Raw genomic sequence first — 20,024 nt, forward strand, 5'->3', positions numbered from 1 at the left:
TCAGGGGAGCAAGAGTCTAGACATCTGTTAAACTAGGAGTTCATGAAATGCTTCTCAGAGAACAAGAACTGAGTGAAACTTAGGAGGATGAGTAGGTGTTGGCAAGAAAAAGATTGGTTATTGTCAGGAAAGGCCAGAAATGTTTATGAAAACACTAGGAGATTAGAAATGAAAACGAGGTTAGGCCCTGAAAGTCTAGTATGCCTGAGTAGGGAGGTTGACCTGAGAGTTTTAAGCAAAGATGTGAGTGATCAGATTTGCCTTTACAAGCATATTATGCGACTGGGCTTAGGGCTCTCAAGGGCACCCAAGCAACCCAGCCTAACTCTATGTATTCCTTGGACATCTGAACTACCCCTTGCAAATTCCTAACCAGCAAGCACCAAAGTCACACTTGCCCACAGGACTGAATCTGTTATGGGAAACTAGTCCTGCAGAAACTGGAAGAGCACAGTCTGAGCAAACTGAGGGTATAAGATGAGAGGTCATGGGCCCATGCTTTTGTAAAACAGCCAGCCCGACCCAAAGAGCCAGCGGGAGATCCCTTTTTAATTTGGGGTGTGGAGAGATGTGATAGGTAAGTTATTTGTCCACGGTCACTCAGTGAGGGTGGGGTTAGAATACTATGGTTTGTCTCATTCCAAACTCTGCCCTCTCCAAGAAGTTACCTTCCTTGGAGAAGAGGAGGAAAATGTGGGTGAGGGGTAGATAACTGAGAAGAGAAAGATGTGAGGAAAAGGGGGTACAGAGAAAGAGAAAAAAGTTTTTCAAAGTGGCGGCAGGGGGTAGGGGATGTAGGAGTGGCAAACAACAGAAGCGGCAGGGAAGAAGGAAGAAAGTCGAGACGTAGTAGAATTGGAACAAAGACAAAAGGGCAGAGAGACAGACAGCGACAAGTGGGGAAAATTGGCGAAACTTGAGCGGCAGCGAAGTCTGAGCGCTAAAACCCGGCTGCCGGGTGCGCGTTTCCCACCTGGCGCCCAGGCAGCCCCTGTCCCCTTGTATTACTCCACTTTGCTCAGAATAAGGGCTCGGCCCCTACAAGCGTCGGCCGGCCTTGATTCTCTGGAGCTAACGCCGACCACTTTACTTTGGCTGGCTTTGCACTGCTAAAATGTTCTTGCAGTAGCGCGGCCTTCGCCACGTGGGGAGGGGCGTGGCCCAGTTTTGGAGGAGCGTTTCCAATTGGCTAGTGGGCGGGGTTTTTGGCGTTCCGCCTTCTGGACCCCACCCCCGAAGGCGGAGCCTGAAAATTCACAGCTGGAAAGGGAGGAGCCCGGGGAGCGCAGCTGGAAAGGGGTGGGGCCTGAGGAGCTCGGCTGGCTGCTGCGGGCTGGGGGCGCCCTGGGCTGCCATAAAGTGAATGGGAGCTGCTGGGGGGTGGCAGTCTACGGTGAGGCTCACTCCCTCCGCGAGTCTGGGAGCGCAAGAGCTGAGCGGCCGCCCGGGAGCAGGGGGGTGGCCCCCCTCCCCGGCCGGGTGCCTGGCCCCTGGCCCCTGCCTGCGCTCCAAACAGCCACTGCCGCCGTCGCCACCCGGAGTCTGCCTGCTGCGGGACGCACTGTGAGTGCTTGACCATGAGGGGTACAGGAGCTCAAGGGGCCAAGAGACCATGGCTGGTCCCGGGACTCCTAAAAGGGAACCTGGGGTGGTTGAACTCCGGTGCTTGGGGAACAGGTCGAGGCTGAAAGGGCGTACTACAGACCCCACGGGAGCCATGACTTGGGCAAAGGAAAACTCAGGGTAAGGACCCGGGGGACTCGGAAGGGAAAACTCAGGGGATCCGGAGCGAAGCCAGAGACATGAAACCAGGACAGGAAACCATTACCAGAAAGCGACCTGGAATCCAGGGGGCACAGGGTCTGCGCCCAGGGAGTAAAAGGGGTTGCATGCCCAGCATGGGGGCAGTTGTCAATGCCCGAGTCGGCCCGAGCTCAGGCCGACTCCAGGGACTGGGAGCAGGGGTGCGTCTGGTCGCTCACGCTTCTCTTCTCAGCTGCTCCGCGGTTGGAAAAGGACCTGTGTTGTGAGAGCCCGGCAACTACTGGGTCAGATGGCCGCTGTGAGAGTGCCAGGGCCAAGGTTGGAAGCCCAGCGCGGCAGGACAGGCAGGCGGGTATTACTTGGGGTGTCAGGGTCTAGATGGATCCGACCTGGGGCCGCCTCAGAATCGGACAGAATGTCCTCGGCTTTGTGGGGCTTGGAGCGGACAGAATGTCCGGGGTGGCAAAGCGGGTCTCTCCGGAGCAGGCACTGTTTCCGGCAGTGGTGGACAGAATGTCCCTGGCCTGGGTGGCATGTCCATCTACCCGAGAGCGCCTGCCCAGCTTCTGCGTATGCGATGGGGTCGGCTGCGGTGGGTCACCTGAAATCCCAGCTCACACTTTGCAAACTTGTTTTCTGCTCCTCCTGCTTGCGGGGAGGGGGGGAGGGTACTAGCAAGGAGTGAGAGTAAAGGATGCAGACTGGCCTTGGCGGCTGGGTGTCCCTGGGAGACATCCCCTCTCATCAAAATAGATCAGAGCATCACTCTGGACTTCCAGAATCCAAATCTAAGGAGAGAAGGCTGACTGCTAGTGAATCAAGATCAGGAAAGAAAGCAAAGGGCAAAGGGGAGGCATTGAGGAGCCGGAACCGGCCCTGACAGTCTCAGTTCTCTCACAAACTCAGTCAACCCCTAATTCCAATACTGTTGGCCAGACACCCCAAGACTCCTTGTTTAGGTGACAGGTGACTCAAGGCTCCTTGAGGGGACAGGAGCCTGCCAGAAAAGAAAACTGCAGCCCCTTAGCAAAGCAAAACATACATTACTTTTTTTTTTTTTTTTCTTTTGCTCCCTTGGTCCCACCAGTCCCAGCTTGGTCCTGGTGGCTAACAGAAGGTGGAAAGGAGACACATGGAATCTGAACTCTAGGGTCCAACATGTCACCTATATAGTCCTCTAAATCTAGTTGAGAATGTCTCAGCTGCTCTGTTTACTTTCTCTGTAGCTATGGGAGGGCCCTGACTCCTCTGAGCCCATACAATGACCACCCACCCTGACCCCAACCCTAATTAGAACCCAGTTAAGCAAAAGATGAGAGAGGAGAGAGAACTCTGAATCTGTGCAAGTGAACAAGACAACCCAACAGGGACTGAATTTTCATGAGGACAAATGCAAGGCATTGTGCTCAGCCATGAGTGATCTAAACAAGTGGGTCTCAGCTTTTCTCACCCCCCACCCATGAGTGACATACAATACACATTTCTACCTCCACTCCTCAATTCTAAGGTTGGTTTAGATAAAGGCTGGGAAATTATTGTTTTTCAACCTTATTTGTCCTTTGCCCTGTTTTGATAAACAGAGTCACACCTCCAAACACCCTATCTGGTGGCTAACAGAAGGTGGAAAGGAGACACATGGAATCCGAACTCTAGGGTCCAACATGTCACCTATATAGTCCTCTAAATCTAGTTGAGAATGTCTCAACTGCTCTGTTTACTTTCTCTGTAGCTATGGGAGGGCCCTGACTCCTCTGAGCCCATACAATGACCACCCACCCTGACCCCAACCCTAATTAGAGCCCAGTTAAGCAGAAGATGAGAGAGGAGAGAGAACTCTGAATCTGTGCAAGTGAACAAGACAACCCAACAGGGACTGAGTTTTCATGAGGGCAAATGCAAGGCATTGTGCTCAGCCATGAGTAATCTAAACAAGTGGGTCTCAGCTTTTCTCACCCCCCACCCATGAGTGACATACAATACACATTTCTACCTCCACTCCTCAATCCTAAGGTTGGTTTAGATAAAGGCTGGGAAATTATTGTTTTTCAACCTTATTTGTCCTTTGCCCTGTTTTGATAAACAGAGTCACACCCCCAAACACCCCTAATCACATTTTAATATACATTTTAAGGGTTTGTGCTCCCATTGTCTTTGAAAAATCACTGAAATTATGGATGAAATGAAGGATTCTGAGTCAGGAAAGGAATAAGCATCACAGATGGTTCCCTGAGGACCCAAAAGTTCTGCTTCTGCCAAAAAGGCAGAAAAGGGATGGCATCATAACAAAGATGACTGGAAACAAAAGCCAGAACCTTCTTTTACTCTTGTATAAAGCCATGTAGCTGAGTGCATGTCTGGTCACTGACTCTTAAGGAGAATGCTATAGACCTACAGAAGGGTCAGAGAGTGGGGTTGGGAGTGAAGCTCAGTTGTAAAACACTTGGCAAGGCCCTAAATTTGATACCCCACACCACAGAAAGAAGAAAGAAAGCCAGGTGTGGCATACCTGTAATCCCAGCACTTGGGAGGCTGAGGCAAAAGCATCTCAAGTTAGAGGCCAGCCTGGCTATATACACAGACCCTATCTCAAAAAAAAAAAAAAAAAAAGGTCAGAGAATAGTTGATAGAATGGGGAGGAGCCAGAGTAGAGCAATTCAAAGTTTAGCAGGAAGGACAGGATGGAAATCTACAACACAATGAAAGACATAAATAAGGTGAGGACTTGCTTGCTCCCCAAATCCTGAAACCTGAGATGAGGGGGCCTCTTAGAACTGAAGTAATGCAAGCATGGAATAAACAGGGAAACATTCTTTGGCACACAGTGGGCAGACAATTTCTAGAACTCATTTCCAGAGGGTGGGTGGTAGAGGCTGGAAGTAGAAACAGAATCTTTCAAGCCTCAAGAGATCAGTGCATGCCAGTCACAAATGGGTGTGGGATGGAGGGGGGCCAGGCATGGAAAGAGCAGAACCAGGTTGGAACCTCTTCATTCTTTGTAACTTTGGACAATTTCCTGCCTTCTTAGAGATAAAGTGGGGAAGGGCATTCCTGCTATGCAGGTCGTTGTGAATTAAATGAAATCATGTATAGGAAAGCCCTCTGCAAATGGAGAAGCCCCAGAAGAACTTTATTGCTATTATTCTACCCAAACTGCAGGTCCTCACTGTTTGATCTTGAGCAACCTGATCACATCTCTGACCTAGCTACAGGAAGGTTGTTTTTTCTTTTTTTTTTTTTTTTTTTTTTTGGTGTGTGTGTGTGTGGATCTGGGGTTTGAACTCAGGGCCTACACCTTGAGCCACTCTACCAGCCCTATTTTTATAATGAGTTTTTTGGTTTTCCAAGACAGGGTCTCACGAACTATTACCCAGGCTGGCTTTGAACCACGATTCTCCTGATATCTGCCTCCTGAGTAGCTAGGATTACAGGCATGAGCCACTGGTGCACAGCCACAAGAAGGTTCTTAAGGACAGATGGGTCACCTACCCTAGGCTCCAGGTTCTAGCCGTTACCCCTGTCCCTCTCCAAAAACTCAGGAAGTTCCCCCAAGTGCTAAACTTCTCCACCAGGCCAAATATTCCAAACTGAACTCTGCCTGCCTCCTACTCAAGGATGTGAATATGAGCTCAGGAGGGCAGGGGAGGGGCTGGAGCTGAGTTTGGTGAGAGAGGAATGGATGGGGCCAGGTCTAATCTTTTCTTCTTCATTCACTCTACCCAATGAGACCTGCTAGAGTCCAGGGAAGGCAGATGGCAGATAACCTAACGGATCATTAGGGCCTGAGCTTTAGGGTGCCTAGAGTGTCCATGGTCATTGACACTCATGAGACCCATAAGAATAGTGATAGGAAGGAAAAGGAAAAGAAGATAGTGAGGTGAAAGAGTTATGGAAAGACAGAGATAAATGGTTTACAAACTCTCTCCACCTCTCCTTTCCTACTTTCCTTTCCCAGAACCTTCTTTTTGTTATTTGTTTGTTTGTGACAGGGAGTCTCACTGTATAGCCCAGGCTGACCTTGAACTAAAAATTCTCCTGCTTTAGCCATCTGAGTGCTGGAATTATAGGCATGTACCACCAACCCTGGCCCAGGGGTCTTCTTTATACTTGCCAGTTCATTTGTAGTTTCCCCTTTCCTGCCAAATAGTTTACAAAGATGCCACTTTTTATGGTCACTCTCCTACCTACAAGCTTTAGGGTGCCTAGAGTGTCCATGGTCATTGACACTCATGAGACCCATAAGAAGAGTGATAGGAAGGAAAAGGAAAAGAAGATAGTGAACAGGTTGCTCCTCCAGTTTGGAGCAATGCTTCTCACAGTGTGTGTGGGAGGGAGGGGGCAGTATAGAAGTGTGAGGGGCATGACCCATTTGACTGAACAGGGCCAATCTTCCCTGTGTGGGGATGTTATATGAAGACTAGGGGAGGGGATGCACACACACACACACACACACACACACACACACACACACACTCTCTGTCCACTTTTATGTTAAAATTAGCGCAACCAAAGTCTAGAATGAGCTGCAAAATTTGCTTAACTTTTTAAAATCAAGCTAGAGAGGCTGGAGATGTAATTCAGTGATAGAGTGATTCCTAGCATATAGGCCTTGGGTTTAACTCCTAGCACTACAAAATAAAAATAAATAGTAAAATTAAGCTAGAGATCTCAAAGAAATTTCACACTAATGGTCACCATTTCAGGTCATGCCTCTAGTTTTCTTTTACTGATCTTAGGGATTTGTTGTTGTTGCTGTTGAGACAGAGTCTTACTATGTTACCCAGACTGACCTGGAACTTGCTATGTAACCCAAACTGGCTTCAAACTTGCTATTCTACCTTAGCCTCCCATATACCTGGGATTACCGGTGTGCCCCACCATGCCCTGCACTTAGAAAATTTTTGATGGAAAAGTTGAAGACATTCTAATATAGTCTAATATAGACATTCTAATACAGACTATTGATATTCTAATATCAAATTCAAACCTGCACTTGTCTTTCATCAGAGGCCCTCTCAGTCTGAGCTATTTTTCTCTGCTGGTCTCCCATTGCCCATGCTGAGACATGGACCAAGTGAGGCTCCTCATTCCCTCTGAACACTCCCAAGACTGCAGCATTATTTAGAATGCCCACCCCTTCTCTGCCTCCTCAACTCCTATTTCAGCCATGCACTTACATTCTCTGAGCCCCAACACTTGACACCACCTTATATGGACTCCCATCTCTGATTTCCTACAATCTGAGAGTCAGATCCACGCACTCCATTTTTCCATCCCATGTTCTGTTTGCCTCCCTAGATTATAGGCAAGTTAATGCCTTAACATTCTTTGGGATCTTGTGCCTAATACCTGAAGAAGGAAGGAAGTCAGGGAGGGATCCTGAGAAGCATGTAGAATTATTTCTGACTCCTCATTCACCCCTTGATAACTTGAGTACATCAGATCATAGCTACCTCCATCTCAGTCTTGGGGTTTTATCCTAGTGCTATGGACAAATGTGTCTTCTTTTGCTTCCATTCACACACTACAGTTCAGTAGACCAGAGACCTGGATGCTCAATTTCCTGGATGAATAGAAGGCTATGTCTATCCAAAGGTCTCACTTCCATCTCAGGTTTATAAGGTGGTTCCATACTAGTTTAGAGCCTTGATTTTTACCTGTTCCCAACTTTGTTGCCTGCAGCTGAGCCACAACATCACAACTCCAGCCCTCTTTGCTTCCTATGCACTCAACCCCTGCAAGAGAAAGGTTTCCTCTCATTTAAATTCCAGGTTGTGTTTCCTGCCTCAGGTATTATCATCACAAATTATTGTACATTCTCTCATTGTGGCCTTGGTCTATTTCTCTGGCTTTAGGATTTCACTGGGGACCCATGACCCCAGTTTTCTTCTTGCCATGAGGTTGTAGTCCTTGGAAACCATGGCCTCCCCAGTGTGCCCTCTCTGGCCTGTGATCTGTTCTCTGCTTTAATGTGTCCTGGACATTTTGTTCTTGCTGGTCCATGATAGGTTTACTCTAATTCTAGCCTATACTTTGGAATTACAGAATACCTGCAGGCTTTCTATTCTCCCTAGGCTTGGGCTTGAAACCATGATACCAGTGGGGCCTCCCATCCTCAGCAGGGCACATCAGAAAGGCAGCCCTTTTCAGAGCCAGATTCACCATCACGTTGCGTTTTGGGCCTGCCTGGTGTTTCCTAACAACACTAACCAATCCTGCAGCCTCCACACTACTGCTTGTCCCTCCCTGTCCACTGAGTGAGATGAAGTCCCTGGCCTCAGTCCCAACTCCCCAGCTTTCTGACCTCCAGCAGTTTTGGGGGAGCTTAATGCTCAGCCAGCCTGTCTCCAGCTCAGACAACAGCTTGGTGCCCCCAGCTTTTGCCTTACTAGCCCAGTCTGATGAGAAGAGAGGCGGCTGGAAACCTATGCCCACCCTTACATTATTCCATTGCTTGTCTGCCTTTACTGCTCATTCCTTCTCTCTGAAGTTTTGGAGTCAGAGCCCTTCTCTCGCTGCTGTTACTACTCCATCCAAAAGCCCCAAGGCTTCAGTCTTCTTTTTATCAGACCCGATCCCTAAAGTGGTTCCCAGCTAGGGTTACTATATCCATTTTGCTGTTCCCACATTGACTGGGACCACTGTTCAAACCAGTGTTGTATCTGTCTCTGAAATACAGCATGCTCACCTTTATTCATCAAAGAAATTTTTCACTGGTAGACACAGAGCCTGGGGAGGTGAACCACTCAATTAAGGGCAGGGGTGAGGGTGAACTTGGTCCCCACTATATTCTCAGTGCCTAACTCAATGTCCAGCTCCTAGAAAGTACTAAAAACACATACTTGGAGTTTTATCCCTACTCACTTTTACATGTTATGTAGCATCCAAACCTTGTAACAATTCTGAAGGCAGAGCCAGGTGTCATAGTACACACCTGTCATTCCAGCATTCAGGAGTCTAAGGAAGAAGATCAAGAATTTGAGGTCAGCTTGGGCTACATAATGTGACCTTATCTCAAAAACAACAATAACAAACAAACAAAAAAACACTAACGGTGGGTAAGGAAGGGATCATGATCTCTGTTTTAGAGATGAGGAAATATGAAATATGCCCAGAGAGGGAAAGTAACTTGGCAAAGACACACAGGTAGTAAGTGGGGGAGCCAGGACATGTACCTAGATCTTTTGACTCCAAACCTAATTCCTTTGGCCGATACTAGATGATTGTCCTAAGAACAGCCTGGGCACTTTCTATTCTTGTTCGTTACCTCCACTATAGATCCAGCATTCTCATGCCTTCTCCTCACTCAGCCAAGCAGGATATACAGCCACTAAGTGTAGAACATTCCCTGGCCCCCTCAGCCTCTTCCTCCCCCACAGAAGAGTTCTTAGCTCCTGAGACTGAGAGCTAGAGGTTCAGAGGGGCCATGGAGGACAGGAAGGGGGTAACAGCTAGCTCCAAAACAGCCCAGGCAGCTGTCCCTGTCACAAAGGAGACTGTATGACCGCATGTGTCTGTCTGCCTGAATGTAGAAGCATATGTGTGGGAGAGTATGTATTTGTTGTGTATTTATGTGCCTCTAGCTCCAAGTCCAAGTGCTCATTGTGTCTGAGTGGGGGCCTATGTGTGTGTCTGCACTTGTGTCTGTCTGTCTCTGAGAACACATAGCTTGAACTCTGCTTTCTCAGCCTTGCCATTTACCCTGGCCCTTAACTTCCTCACCCTGCCTTCCTCTGCTGAAATAGAGAATGAAATCAAGACCCAAGTATGGAATGTTGGGGCGGGGGGGACAAGGGGAGTTTGGAAAACTAGATGTCTGGAGCCAAAACAGACTGAATGATGAATGGCAATGGTGGGACTTAGCTTTTCCCACAGGCAACTCCCACTATCCCTTTTCCCCACCTCTGTATTGCTCCTGTGGCCCCTGGAAAAGTCAGAAGCATGGTTTGAATTTCAAGGTCATCTTAGGTCTGAAGGGCAGACTTCAGAGCACCCTCTTTTCTATCTTTTAGTTCTAAGCCTCCCTCATCTTCCCAGCTATTTGGGAAGAACTGCTGGTCAAGGCTGCCACAGGTCCTTCCCAAGGGCATCTCCCTTCCAGTGGAGAATTGTTGGGCCCAAGTTTCCCAGCTCCAAGCCCTGGCTCCTGACTTCAGACCTAGAAAAAGAAGTCCTGACCTGACTTCTCTCCTTCCTTCCTGGGTTCCCTCCAGCCATGCCTCTCCAATCCCAGTAAAAGGTCCAAAGTTGAGACCCTTCTGCCTTGAGAGCGGGAACTGTTTCTTAACCCCCTGCCTCGACTTCTGTCAAGTCGGCTCAGGGTAGGGCACAGCTGTGATCTCAGAGCTGGTTGGAGGGGCATTACTATGTGCAAACAGAGGCTCCTGTCCATCTGCACCTCCTTGAGAAAGGCTCCTAATAAATTCAGAGCAACCAAGTGACACACATCTCAATCTAGGTTAATCTACTACATTAATGCCACTTCATGCAGCCTTCATTAAAGTCCCCATTAATGGGGAGGGGTTATTGGGGGTAGAGAGACCCCTCCTATCTAATTCCCTAACCCATCCTTTTATCCCCAGCCTCCTTCTGTTCTCTGACCAAGAGACATCCTGAGTCTTGAGCCCCAGTAGTGTCTCTTTCCTTCTTCCCACCAGAAGAGTTGCAGGAGAGCCAACAGAAAAGGACTCTGCAGGGGAAACCTGAAGAGGGACCAAATGGGCTCCTGGGCACTGTCAGGCTAAGTTTGGGACAGGGAGGACTGACAGGAAGGGAGTATTAAGGAGGGCAGGCCAGCCTATTGCCTGGAATGGGTTGATAAAAACTAAGCATGAGATAGATGGAGGGGTGACTGATAGAATTTTGAGATGTGTTTTGGGTGGACAAGAGAGTAAGATAGGGCCCAAGGTGCCCTGTGGTTTTCAAACTTGGTTTTGATACTGGAACCCTTTATTCAAACAAAATCTCTGCAGAAATTATAAACAAAACAGACAAAAGCAGAACTGCCTTAGTTGAAGCAGACCCAAGCAAGGCTAGGCTGGAGTTCAAGCTGAATCCCCTGAGGGATTCTGAGGAGGGTCCCAAAGAACACATTCAGGAATCCCACAGACCTAGCTCAGGTCCTAGTTTCACCACTTACAAGCTCTATGACTTTAACCAATTACTTCATATCTCATTCAGTTTCCTCATCTGAAGAAGGGTGATACAGGTTGAGCATCTCTAATCCCAAGGTTCAAAATCTGAAATACTCTGAAATTCAAAACCTTTTTCTGTGTATTGTGAGTTTCAGATTTTTCAGATTAGGACTGTGTCAGCTGCTGAATCAGTGCAAATATTTCCAAGTCCAAGACATTGAAATCTCAACTCTGGCTCCAAGCATTTCAGATAAAGGATACTCAACCTGTATTACTTATTTAACCTTGATGTATTCTATGAAGGGAGAAATAATGAGGTTAAGGTTCATAGTACCTGAAAGGGATAGCAGTGATTATAGTGATTTTTTTTTTTTTTTGGTGGGACTGGGGTTTGAACTCAGGACTTTGTGCTTGCAAAGAAGGCACTCTACCTCTTGAGTCACACCTCCAGTCCATTTTGCTCTGATTAGTTTTTGGAGATGGGGTCTCTCCAACTATTTGCCCCAGCTGGCCTAGAACCTTGATCCTCCTGATCTCAGCCTCCCGAAAATAGCTAAGATTACAGGCGTGAGCCACCGTCACCCAGCTAGCAGTGATTATGAGAGAAATATCAGACCTGGTTTAAAATAACATGTGTCTCATGGAAGGTATGAATAACAGAGGTTGTGTCTCCAGTGTGGTTGACTGACAGACACGATCACGTGGGAATATTGAGCATTCAGGTGAGGAGAAATCAAGGTTTTTATGATGTAGTATAGGTGATGTAGTTGGGCAGTAGTGTGCCTTTTAAAAATTAATTCAATAAATGTGCAAAACCGACTGTGCTCCAGGCATAGTTCTAGGTGCCCAGCAGTTAACAAAGTCGTGTGTATATATTTGTATATATGTATATGTATATGTATTTATATATATATATATAAATTTTAAATTTTATATATATATATATATATAAATACCTCGCAGAATACACCTTTCGCTTAGGCTGCTATTTCTCTGTTCCATCCTAGGGCACCCCCATTTCGGGTAGCTTTATGTCGGTGACTGAGAAAGGGGGCAGAGAATTTGTGGGGAAATCCTACTAGAGACTGGATAATCCCGTGATTTTACCCGCATTAACCCGGTCTGCGTCTTCCCTTCCCTCCAGAGCCCTCCCTCCATGGAGTTCGGGCTGCTCAGCGAGGCAGAGGCCCGGAGCCCTGCCCTGTCGCTGTCAGACGCAGGCACCCCACACCCTCCGCTGCCAGATCACGGCTGCAAGGGCCAAGAGCATAGTGGTGAGCGCGTCCCCTTCTGGGGGTGGAGGAGATAACAGTTCAGCCCCTAACCGGGATGGGACCGGGAATACAACGTGGGTGGGAGCCCGAGCATGTTGAGGAGGCCCCTGAACTGGAGAATCCGCACAGGCCTGGGCGCTCTGTGACCTGCCTCACCCTGGCCCCCAGACTCAGAGAAGGCTTCGGCCTCGCTGCCGGGTGGCTCCCCCGAGGACGGCTCGCTGAAGAAGAAGCAGCGGCGGCAGCGCACTCACTTCACCAGCCAACAGCTGCAGGAATTGGAGGCAACCTTCCAGAGGAACCGCTACCCTGACATGAGCACGCGCGAAGAGATCGCCGTGTGGACCAACCTCACGGAGGCCCGTGTGCGGGTACGGCCTTGACCAGCCCGCAGCCCTCAAGCGCCCGGGGTTCCATCCCCGGGCCCCTCAGCAGCTCCCGCTTCTGCTCTGTCTGCCCTACCCCGGACCCAACACCTGCCTCCCTTGACTCCTGGGCAGCCCCGTGTCGTCCAACTTCTGGTCCCCGGCTCGTGATTCTTTGCCCCTGACCTGGTCTCTTACTCCGCTCCTCACTTCTCTTTGACCCCTTGCTACTGCCCCTCCCTCCCTCCCTCTGTCACCTCCCACCTTGTGGACAACTCCAACCTGACGCCCAAAGCTTCTGTTCTCAGGCCCCTGTCTCCAGACACCGTTTATCCTCCGCATGGTACAGATCCGGGCTGGAACTCCTGTCTGGGTGACCCAATCACTAGCCTTTTGACAGGTCCCCAAACCCGCGGGGCCCTGCCCAGGGCCCTGACCGCCTTTCTCCCACGCCCGCAGGTGTGGTTCAAGAACCGGCGCGCCAAGTGGCGGAAGCGCGAGCGCAGCCAGCAGGCTGAGCTGTGCAAGGGCGGCTTCGCAGCGCCGCTCGGGGGGCTGGTGCCGCCCTACGAGGAGGTGTACCCCGGATACTCATATGGCAACTGGCCACCCAAGGCGCTCGCCCCGCCGCTCGCCGCCAAGACCTTCCCGTTCGCCTTCAACTCGGTCAACGTGGGGCCTTTAGCTTCGCAGCCCGTCTTCTCGCCACCCAGCTCCATCGCTGCCTCCATGGTGCCCTCGGCCGCCGCTGCCCCGGGCACTGTGCCGGGGCCCGGGGCCTTACAAGGCCTGGGAGGGGCACCCCCGGGGCTGGCTCCGGCCGCCGTGTCCTCTGGGGCAGTGTCCTGCCCTTACGCCTCGGCGGCCGCAGCAGCCGCTGCAGCCGCCTCGTCCCCCTATGTATATCGGGACCCATGTAACTCGAGCCTGGCCAGCCTGCGGCTCAAAGCCAAACAGCACGCCTCTTTCAGCTACCCTGCGGTTCCCGGGCCACCCCCGGCCGCCAACCTGAGTCCCTGCCAGTACGCTGTGGAACGGCCGGTATGAGAGGCGGGCCCGTGGATCATCCCCGAGGGCGGGGCAATACTTCACAACCTCCCCGGACTGGGGTCGTCTTGACTGGCTTGCCCTCACCCCAGGGTCTGAGAGGGGTGTTTGGGCAGCTGGGGGGGCGGCAGGCTTAGAAGACGGCCTTCCCTTCCCATCCCTGAGAGGTGGCATGAGCCCTACACCCAGACCGGCCCCCTGGGATTAAGGCCAGGAACAGGGACCAGCTCCCCGGGGGCCAACTCACCCTCGGCCCATCCCACCTTCCCCAGACCCCCTTAGCCGGTTTTCAAAGATCAATGAAATAAACATGCGCGGACTGTCAAAGGCCTGATGATTGAGAGTTGCGGTTGAACCCTCTTTCATTCTTCTCCCCCCATTGTCTAAAGGAAAGCTGGATGTACAGCCACGAGGTGAGGGTCCAGGCTTCTAGGGCTCAGTTCCACTCACTCCCATCCTCCAAGATGGGGAAGCCAGGAGTCCTGAAGCAAAAGGGTGCACGAAGGCGTGGAGCTTGGGGAACCAGCTACTTGACTGCATCGGCCAAAGCTGGTGCTGCGGCGCCACCTGGTGGTCTCAGGGAGGACAGCTGGTAGGTTCTCGTCTCGAATCCTTACTTGCAGGGACCAATTTTGCAACTTAGGAAGCCTATAACTTTAGCTAAGTTACTCCGCCTTTCTGCACCTGTTTCTCATTGTTTCTATGAGGCGCGTGGGCCTCTAACAGCAATAAAATTCTGATCTGTAACAGACATTTATTAAGTGCCTATCAGACCTAGGATTCTTATTGAGTGTCTGTGTGTGCCTCTATCCTTCCACACACCCTCAGCACCCCCACAGTCAGCAGCCTTCTCCCATCACAGAAGCTCCCTTGTCTCTCTACCCCCAAGTCCCCTAAATCTTGTTGACATCTTTAATTTTAAAAATAGAGCAAGAAGAAGAAAGATTTCTGGATAGAAATATAAATATCTTTGGAACCCTCCTCAGTCCTACCCTCTTCCCACCTCCTGCTTGGTCTTCACATCAGAGACAGAAACATCAAAGTATCAGACCACATCCCCATTTCCAGGGGTGACACTTCTTCTTTGTCATAACTTCCTGCCACATTCCCATGGGGGAAACCATACAGGGAAGGGACCCTAATCATTCTCCCAAACCTAAGCGTAGTCCCTTAGTGATTTGGGGAAGAGAGAGCCTAAGGCTCTTTCTTTCTCTCCAACCCTTCACTGGCTTTTGGTCTTGGCTTTGACCTTAGGCCTGATGTAGGTTTGGCGAAAGAAGTGGGCAAAAAGGATGAAATAGGATGCATACAAGACAAATGACCAGAAGAACTGTTCCATTGTGGTGTGACATCCTTTTTCCTGCCTCCAGATGTAACTGAGGATGCCAAAGATGGTTCCCATAACCATCTGCAGGATCTGCAGACTGGTGATGAGCATGGGGAGCATGCTGGGGCACCTCACTTTGGCAGCCTTCAGAGCGTAGTAGGTGTACATGATGGAATGCACACCAAAGTTCATGGTCATGAACCAGCCGCCTGAAGCCACTTTGTTCTTGTATCCAAAGCTTGTGAACACTAGCACTGTGCTGTGGTGATACCAGTGCACAAAGATGAGTGGCCGCTTACGCAGGATGATGAAGACCGTGTCTCCTGGGAGATGGGGAGTCATAGCTGGCATACCACCCAATATGCTGGGACCACCCTCTGCACTTGGGGGGGACATAGGAGAAATTCTCATGGTGGGGAGAGGAATATTTTTGGCAGAAAATTTGAAGAGGGACTTGGGTGAGATGTGTTGTTAAGGACCCAGGGGTGGGAAAGGAACTCTCCATGTGATAGGTGAGGGGAGGACTATGAGAAGGGATCAATACACTGGGCACCAGAGAGATAAAGCCTTATCACTCACCGAGTTCAATGATCTTGCTGAGAAGAAAGACACAGGACCAGAATTTAACTATGGCATCATCGACATAGGTGGTGAAGCACACAGTTGGCTTCAGGCCCCCCCTTAGTAGCAAGGTTCCCATATAGCTCCACATCCTCACTGTCCCCAGGATACTGAAATGGGACAGAGAAAGATGTAAGGTCATTCCCAGGCACCAATCCATCCTTCCCTCTGGCCTGACCAGGTTGTTAAGTCTCGAACTCCATTCCCTCCTCATCCTTCCAGGGGAATGGGTCACAGCTTCCAAGACCCTGGGGTCAGTGTGGTAAATCCAACCAGTATTCTATAGGAGAGGAGTGTTGAGAAAAGATCAAAGACTGTAGGGAGGTGGGACTGAAAGTTGAAAACAGGATTCTTGGGATGAAGTGAAAGTCTGAGAAGAAATGAGTGGGAGGATAGAGAAGAACAAAAGATTTTGGGAACGAAAACCTGTGTATGAGCAACTGGAAAGCCATTGGACAGTCTTGGCGAAAAGAATTAGGAGCCCAGAGTATGAGATGCTGGAGAAATTTATTGAAGTACAGATTCCATGGGTGCAAGAAAGATGGAGCAGAGACGGTCAGCCTGGGATCTCAGAAACAGTAAGATGGAAGAGGATAGAAGCTGGAAGTCAATGCAGCTGAGGTTTTTGGAAAACTATAATGGATAAAGTGGAAGTCTAAGGACTAAAGAACAGGGAGGGCAGGGGAAGTCTTACCTGAAAACTGCAAGGCCGAAGGACCAGAGGGTGAGAGGCCTCTGTAGGTTGAAGCCTTTCCGTGCTTTCATGTAGTTCTGCCCCACAATGATGAGCAGCAAGTAGATCAGAACTATGAGGAATGAGGTTACCCTGGCAGGGAGAAGGCAGAGAGGATGGACTTATGGGTGGGTGCTGCTTAAAGAAATGTCCCACTCATTTCTCCACCTGAATGCTCTAAGTTGGAGTTCCAGCTCTGCCACTTACTACCTGTGTGACATTTCAGTTTCCTTCCTTGTATGTGGCAGGGAGCAATATTCCTGGTAATGTGAATCTGTATAAAGTACCTAGCCCAAGGCAGAAGCTAGAGCTAAGATTTCTGTGATGATTGCGTTCCAGTGAGGTTGGGGGTGGATGACAATTATCTGGCCCACACTAATCAGAACCATGGTGTAAGAGGAATGTAGCAACAGCCTCTGCCCGCTCGGGTTACAGCAAATTGATCGGAACACAAAGTCAGCCCACAAACACCTCTGAGGAGTTTTAGGACTAAGCCAGAAAGTCTCCAGAAAGCTTGGTAAAACTTGCTTTCTGTTTCCTTCTCCATAGCAGGGACGATGGAGGCATTTAGGGAACGTGATAACTGTGTAGAGTAGGCTGTTCCTAGGCAGGAGTACACATGCAGGCAGGCTTACACAGCCACAAAGGACAGGGATGAGCTATCTAATTAGGAATAGATCAATCTCATTCCTCAGTGATCAGTTCTCTCTACACTTTTTTTCCTTTGCTTCTGTCTCCCCCGCCCTACATATCCCCATATTCTCATTTCTGCATTCTTTCTTCCTGCTCTGATCTCTTTGCGGTGCCACGCTACCTGCACCTTGGACAACGTAAGGTGGAGCCAGTACAGGGGAGCTCGGTACCTTTGTCTTTAAGAAAATCATGGGGGCATTCTGTCTCCTTTTCCCTCTTCCCACAAAACAGTTGGCAGCGTCTGGCTCTTGACAGGACCCTTCACCCCTCACCAGGTCTCACCAGTACTCCTCCAAAAAGGGCCTTAAGTCCTGGAACATCTCGAAGCTATATGGCTGGACCAGATGCCCTATTTCGATTGAGGCATTCATGGCTGTGACCATTTCCTTCTGCAGACGACGAGGTTCAGAGTTTGGGAGGGGCTAGGCGACAGGCTGGGGGACCGAGGATGGAGTGACCCACAGGACGGGACGGAAAAGAGCCAGTACAGACAGAACTCCTGGGAAGACAGAAGGACCTCGGATCCAATCACGTGCGCTGCAGTCCCGCCGGCTCGCACTGCCCCACAACTGCGGTATATAACGCGGATCCCTGAGACACGGGCTCAGACAGCTCACTGCCCCCCGCCCAGTGCTCAGCTGTTATCCAATCTTGGCTAAGATCCGCCTCTGTCCTGTCCCTGGGCCGCGTTCTTCTCTCTGATTGATCATCTTCAGGGGCACCTCCCCCAAGCGCCTCTCACGCCCTGCCCCACTTTCCCAATTCCACGCCCCCTAAATCCCCTGCACGGCCACCTGCTTGCCTTAATCCCTTCTCGCTCCACAGTATCCTGGCCGGTCAGTCTTCCCCTGCACTGTCAGCCGTAGCCTTTGCCTCAGATTGCTTTAATCTCCACCTGTCTGGCAATGAAGAAAAAGTGGAGGAGTACTTGGCCCCTAGTGCCAAGGACATCCAGAGGTGGGGGCGTCAGTTTCCAGGTCTCCGGAGGCCTTGGAAACCCAGGCCTGGGCTGAGGAAGAACCAAGCTGGGCAATGAAGAGCTTCTCCTGTAGTCCCTTCTGCCTCCTAGCTTCGGGCCAGTGCTTGTGGGCGAAGGGAGATCAATTTGAATGAATTTTATTGTTGAAGTTGTTGTTAAATGTTTGAGGAGGTGGTTGCTGTAGTTTCTTTATAGTTTCCTGAATCCCTGAACTGCCCCTGTCTGGCGCCCCGTAATAACATTGCAAGGGAAAATGGGGTCACCCTCAGGGCTTCTGGAATTAATTGTCCTAAGGTTTCCTGGGGGCCTCCTACCTAGGGTTTGGAGAGCAGAAGATCCAGTGCAGCTCCCCGAAGCATGCTTGGCTGATCAAATCTACTTCAACTGTGTATCTCGTTCCAATGAAAGAAATGTTTAAAAACTTTTAAGACCTTGCTTCGCTGTCCCTTATTCTCTCCTAGGGCTTTCTGAAAGTTAAGGAGAACTAGAAGGCTTGAGGGCAGTTTGAAATAAGGTAGAAATTTGCAATACAAGTGCTAAGAAGAACAAGTAGAAAATATTTAAATCAAGATATATGTATAAGTAAAACCCAGTCTCTGGAGCCAGAGGATCCAGGTAGGAATCCCAGCTCCATTTCCTGAACTTCAGTCAACTGTCAATGGAAGAGTAGAGTAGGCAGTCCTATCTGTGCCATTTAAATGGCTAAGGTATATCCCTTAGTTTCTGCACCTGATTACCTCTCACCTGGTTACTACAGCTGTACTGCCACCTTCTTTAACACAGTGCCTCTCTCTATTGTGGGAATCAGAAAAAAAGTTACCAAATCTGGCTTATCACTAGATTTATGAGTATCAAGTCCAGAGGTTTGGGCCCCTTAGGTAATCCCAGGCCATACTTTGAAAACTAACACTTCCTCTCCTACCATCCAAAAGGTGGTTTTGTCTAAAACCTGAATTGGATTTTGCTGCTATCCTGCTTAAAACCCTTCAGTGACTCCTGACTGCTCCATCCATGACCTGACACTCATTACACTAATCACCACGTTTTGTGTGTGTGTGTGGGGGGGGTACTGGTGCCTTCACCTTGAGCCACTGCCAGCCCTTTTTGTGATGGGTATTTTGTTGTTGTTGTTGTTATTTTTGGCAGCACTGGGGTTTGAACTCAGGGCCTCACACTTGCTAGGCAGGTGCTCCACCACTTGAGCCACTCCACCAGCTGTGATGGGTATTTTTGAGATAGGGTCTCATGAGCTGTTTGTCCATGCTGGCTTAGAACTGCGATCCTCCTGATCTCTGCCTCCTGAGTAGCTAGGATTCCAGGAGTGAGCCGCCCGTGTCCAGCTTGATCACCACATTTGATGGGTGAATGAACAAGTGAAAGAATGAGTATTACACAGAATTTTTATTGCTATAAAAAAATGCCCGAGACTGGGTGCTTTATAAATAAAAAAGACTTATTCAGCTCACAGATTTGGAAGCAGAAAGTCCAAGATCTGGCCACCATATCTGGTTGGCCTATGGTTAGAGCCTCCTGGTTGTGCTATAACATGGTAGGTGGCATCACATGACCTAAATACATCTAGAGTGATCATACCATGAGGGAGGAAGCAAGAGAAGGGGAAGGGGTCAGCTTCATTCTTTTATAACAGCCCACTTTTATGGGGCCTGCATTAGAACCACATTAATGATAATAAGAACTACATTAATTCCTTCCAAGGATGGTGCCCCATTATCTAATCATCTTTTAAAGCCCCCACCACCTCGATACCATTACATTGGGGATAAAGTTTCAAGTACATGAACCTTTGGAGGACACACTCAAGCAGTATCCAAACCATAACAACCATATAGGTGCTACGAGACTTGAGTTCAAGTTCCAGCCCTCCCATTAACTAACCATGAAATTTTAAGCAAGTAGCCTAACCTCTCTGAGACTCCCACTCTTCAACAGCAAAATACAAGTAGTTATACTCGTCTACCTAACAAGATTGGGATCAGTATTCAAGTCAGATAATGTCAATGACCAGATACTGTAGACTAGATACATAGAATCATTATGGGAGGTTGGGAAATGCACACAGAAAATGTACT

The 20,024-nt window shown here is 49.4% G+C and overlaps 2 protein-coding genes across 7 annotated transcripts; one reads left to right on the forward strand and one right to left on the reverse strand.

Annotated features, from left to right (window-relative positions):
* The first annotated feature begins 1,305 nt into the window (after positions 1 to 1,305).
* Positions 1,306 to 14,347, forward strand: Pitx3 (paired like homeodomain 3). 4 transcript variants are annotated; one of them, XM_074078439.1, is made up of 5 exons: positions 1,306 to 1,563; positions 12,040 to 12,169; positions 12,338 to 12,540; positions 12,994 to 13,575; positions 13,971 to 14,347. In XM_074078439.1, exons 2-5 carry the CDS (start codon positions 12,052 to 12,054, stop codon positions 14,175 to 14,177), a joined length of 1,110 nt encoding a protein of 369 aa, XP_073934540.1. In that variant the 5' UTR covers positions 1,306 to 1,563; positions 12,040 to 12,051; the 3' UTR covers positions 14,178 to 14,347. The 4 variants fall into 4 exon arrangements, with proteins under 4 accessions (XP_073934540.1, XP_020026851.1, XP_073934541.1 ...); XM_074078440.1 differs by lacking the exon at positions 1,306 to 1,563 and adding an exon at positions 1,571 to 1,743; XM_020171262.2 differs by lacking the exon at positions 13,971 to 14,347 and having other exon boundaries at positions 12,994 to 13,581.
* On the reverse strand, positions 13,899 to 17,667 carry Elovl3 (ELOVL fatty acid elongase 3). Of its 3 annotated transcripts, none has more exons than XM_020171220.2 (4): positions 17,238 to 17,667; positions 16,224 to 16,355; positions 15,488 to 15,639; positions 13,899 to 15,231 (listed from the first exon to the last, which is right to left on the reverse strand). In XM_020171220.2, exons 1-4 carry the CDS (start codon positions 17,336 to 17,338, stop codon positions 14,804 to 14,806), a joined length of 813 nt encoding a protein of 270 aa, XP_020026809.1. In that variant the 5' UTR covers positions 17,339 to 17,667; the 3' UTR covers positions 13,899 to 14,803. The 3 variants fall into 3 exon arrangements, with proteins under 3 accessions (XP_020026809.1, XP_073934545.1, XP_073934544.1); XM_074078444.1 differs by having other exon boundaries at positions 17,126 to 17,264; XM_074078443.1 differs by lacking the exon at positions 17,238 to 17,667 and adding an exon at positions 16,473 to 16,638.
* Positions 17,668 to 20,024: the final 2,357 nt, after the last annotated feature.

Source organism: Castor canadensis, chromosome 7 (assembly GCF_047511655.1).
Source record: "Castor canadensis chromosome 7, mCasCan1.hap1v2, whole genome shotgun sequence".
NCBI lineage: Eukaryota > Metazoa > Chordata > Mammalia > Rodentia > Castoridae > Castor > Castor canadensis.

Bases quoted from the DNA above. Each gene is read 5' to 3' on its own strand.
- Pitx3 (XM_074078439.1), top strand. From the start codon at position 12,052: ATGGAGTTCGGGCTGCTCAGCGAGGCAGAGGCCCGGAGCCCTGCCCTG. The intron at 12,170-12,337 runs GTGAGCGCGTCC...CCTGGCCCCCAG, and splicing joins CAAGGGCCAAGAGCATAGTG to ACTCAGAGAAGGCTTCGGCC. The intron at 12,541-12,993 runs GTACGGCCTTGA...CCACGCCCGCAG, and splicing joins TCACGGAGGCCCGTGTGCGG to GTGTGGTTCAAGAACCGGCG.
- Elovl3 (XM_020171220.2), bottom strand. From the start codon at position 17,338: ATGGTCACAGCCATGAATGCCTCAATCGAAATAGGGCATCTGGTCCAG. The intron at 15,640-16,223 runs GTAAGACTTCCC...GTCCCATTTCAG, and splicing joins TTCGGCCTTGCAGTTTTCAG to TATCCTGGGGACAGTGAGGA. The intron at 15,232-15,487 runs GTGAGTGATAAG...CCCATCTCCCAG, and splicing joins CAGCAAGATCATTGAACTCG to GAGACACGGTCTTCATCATC.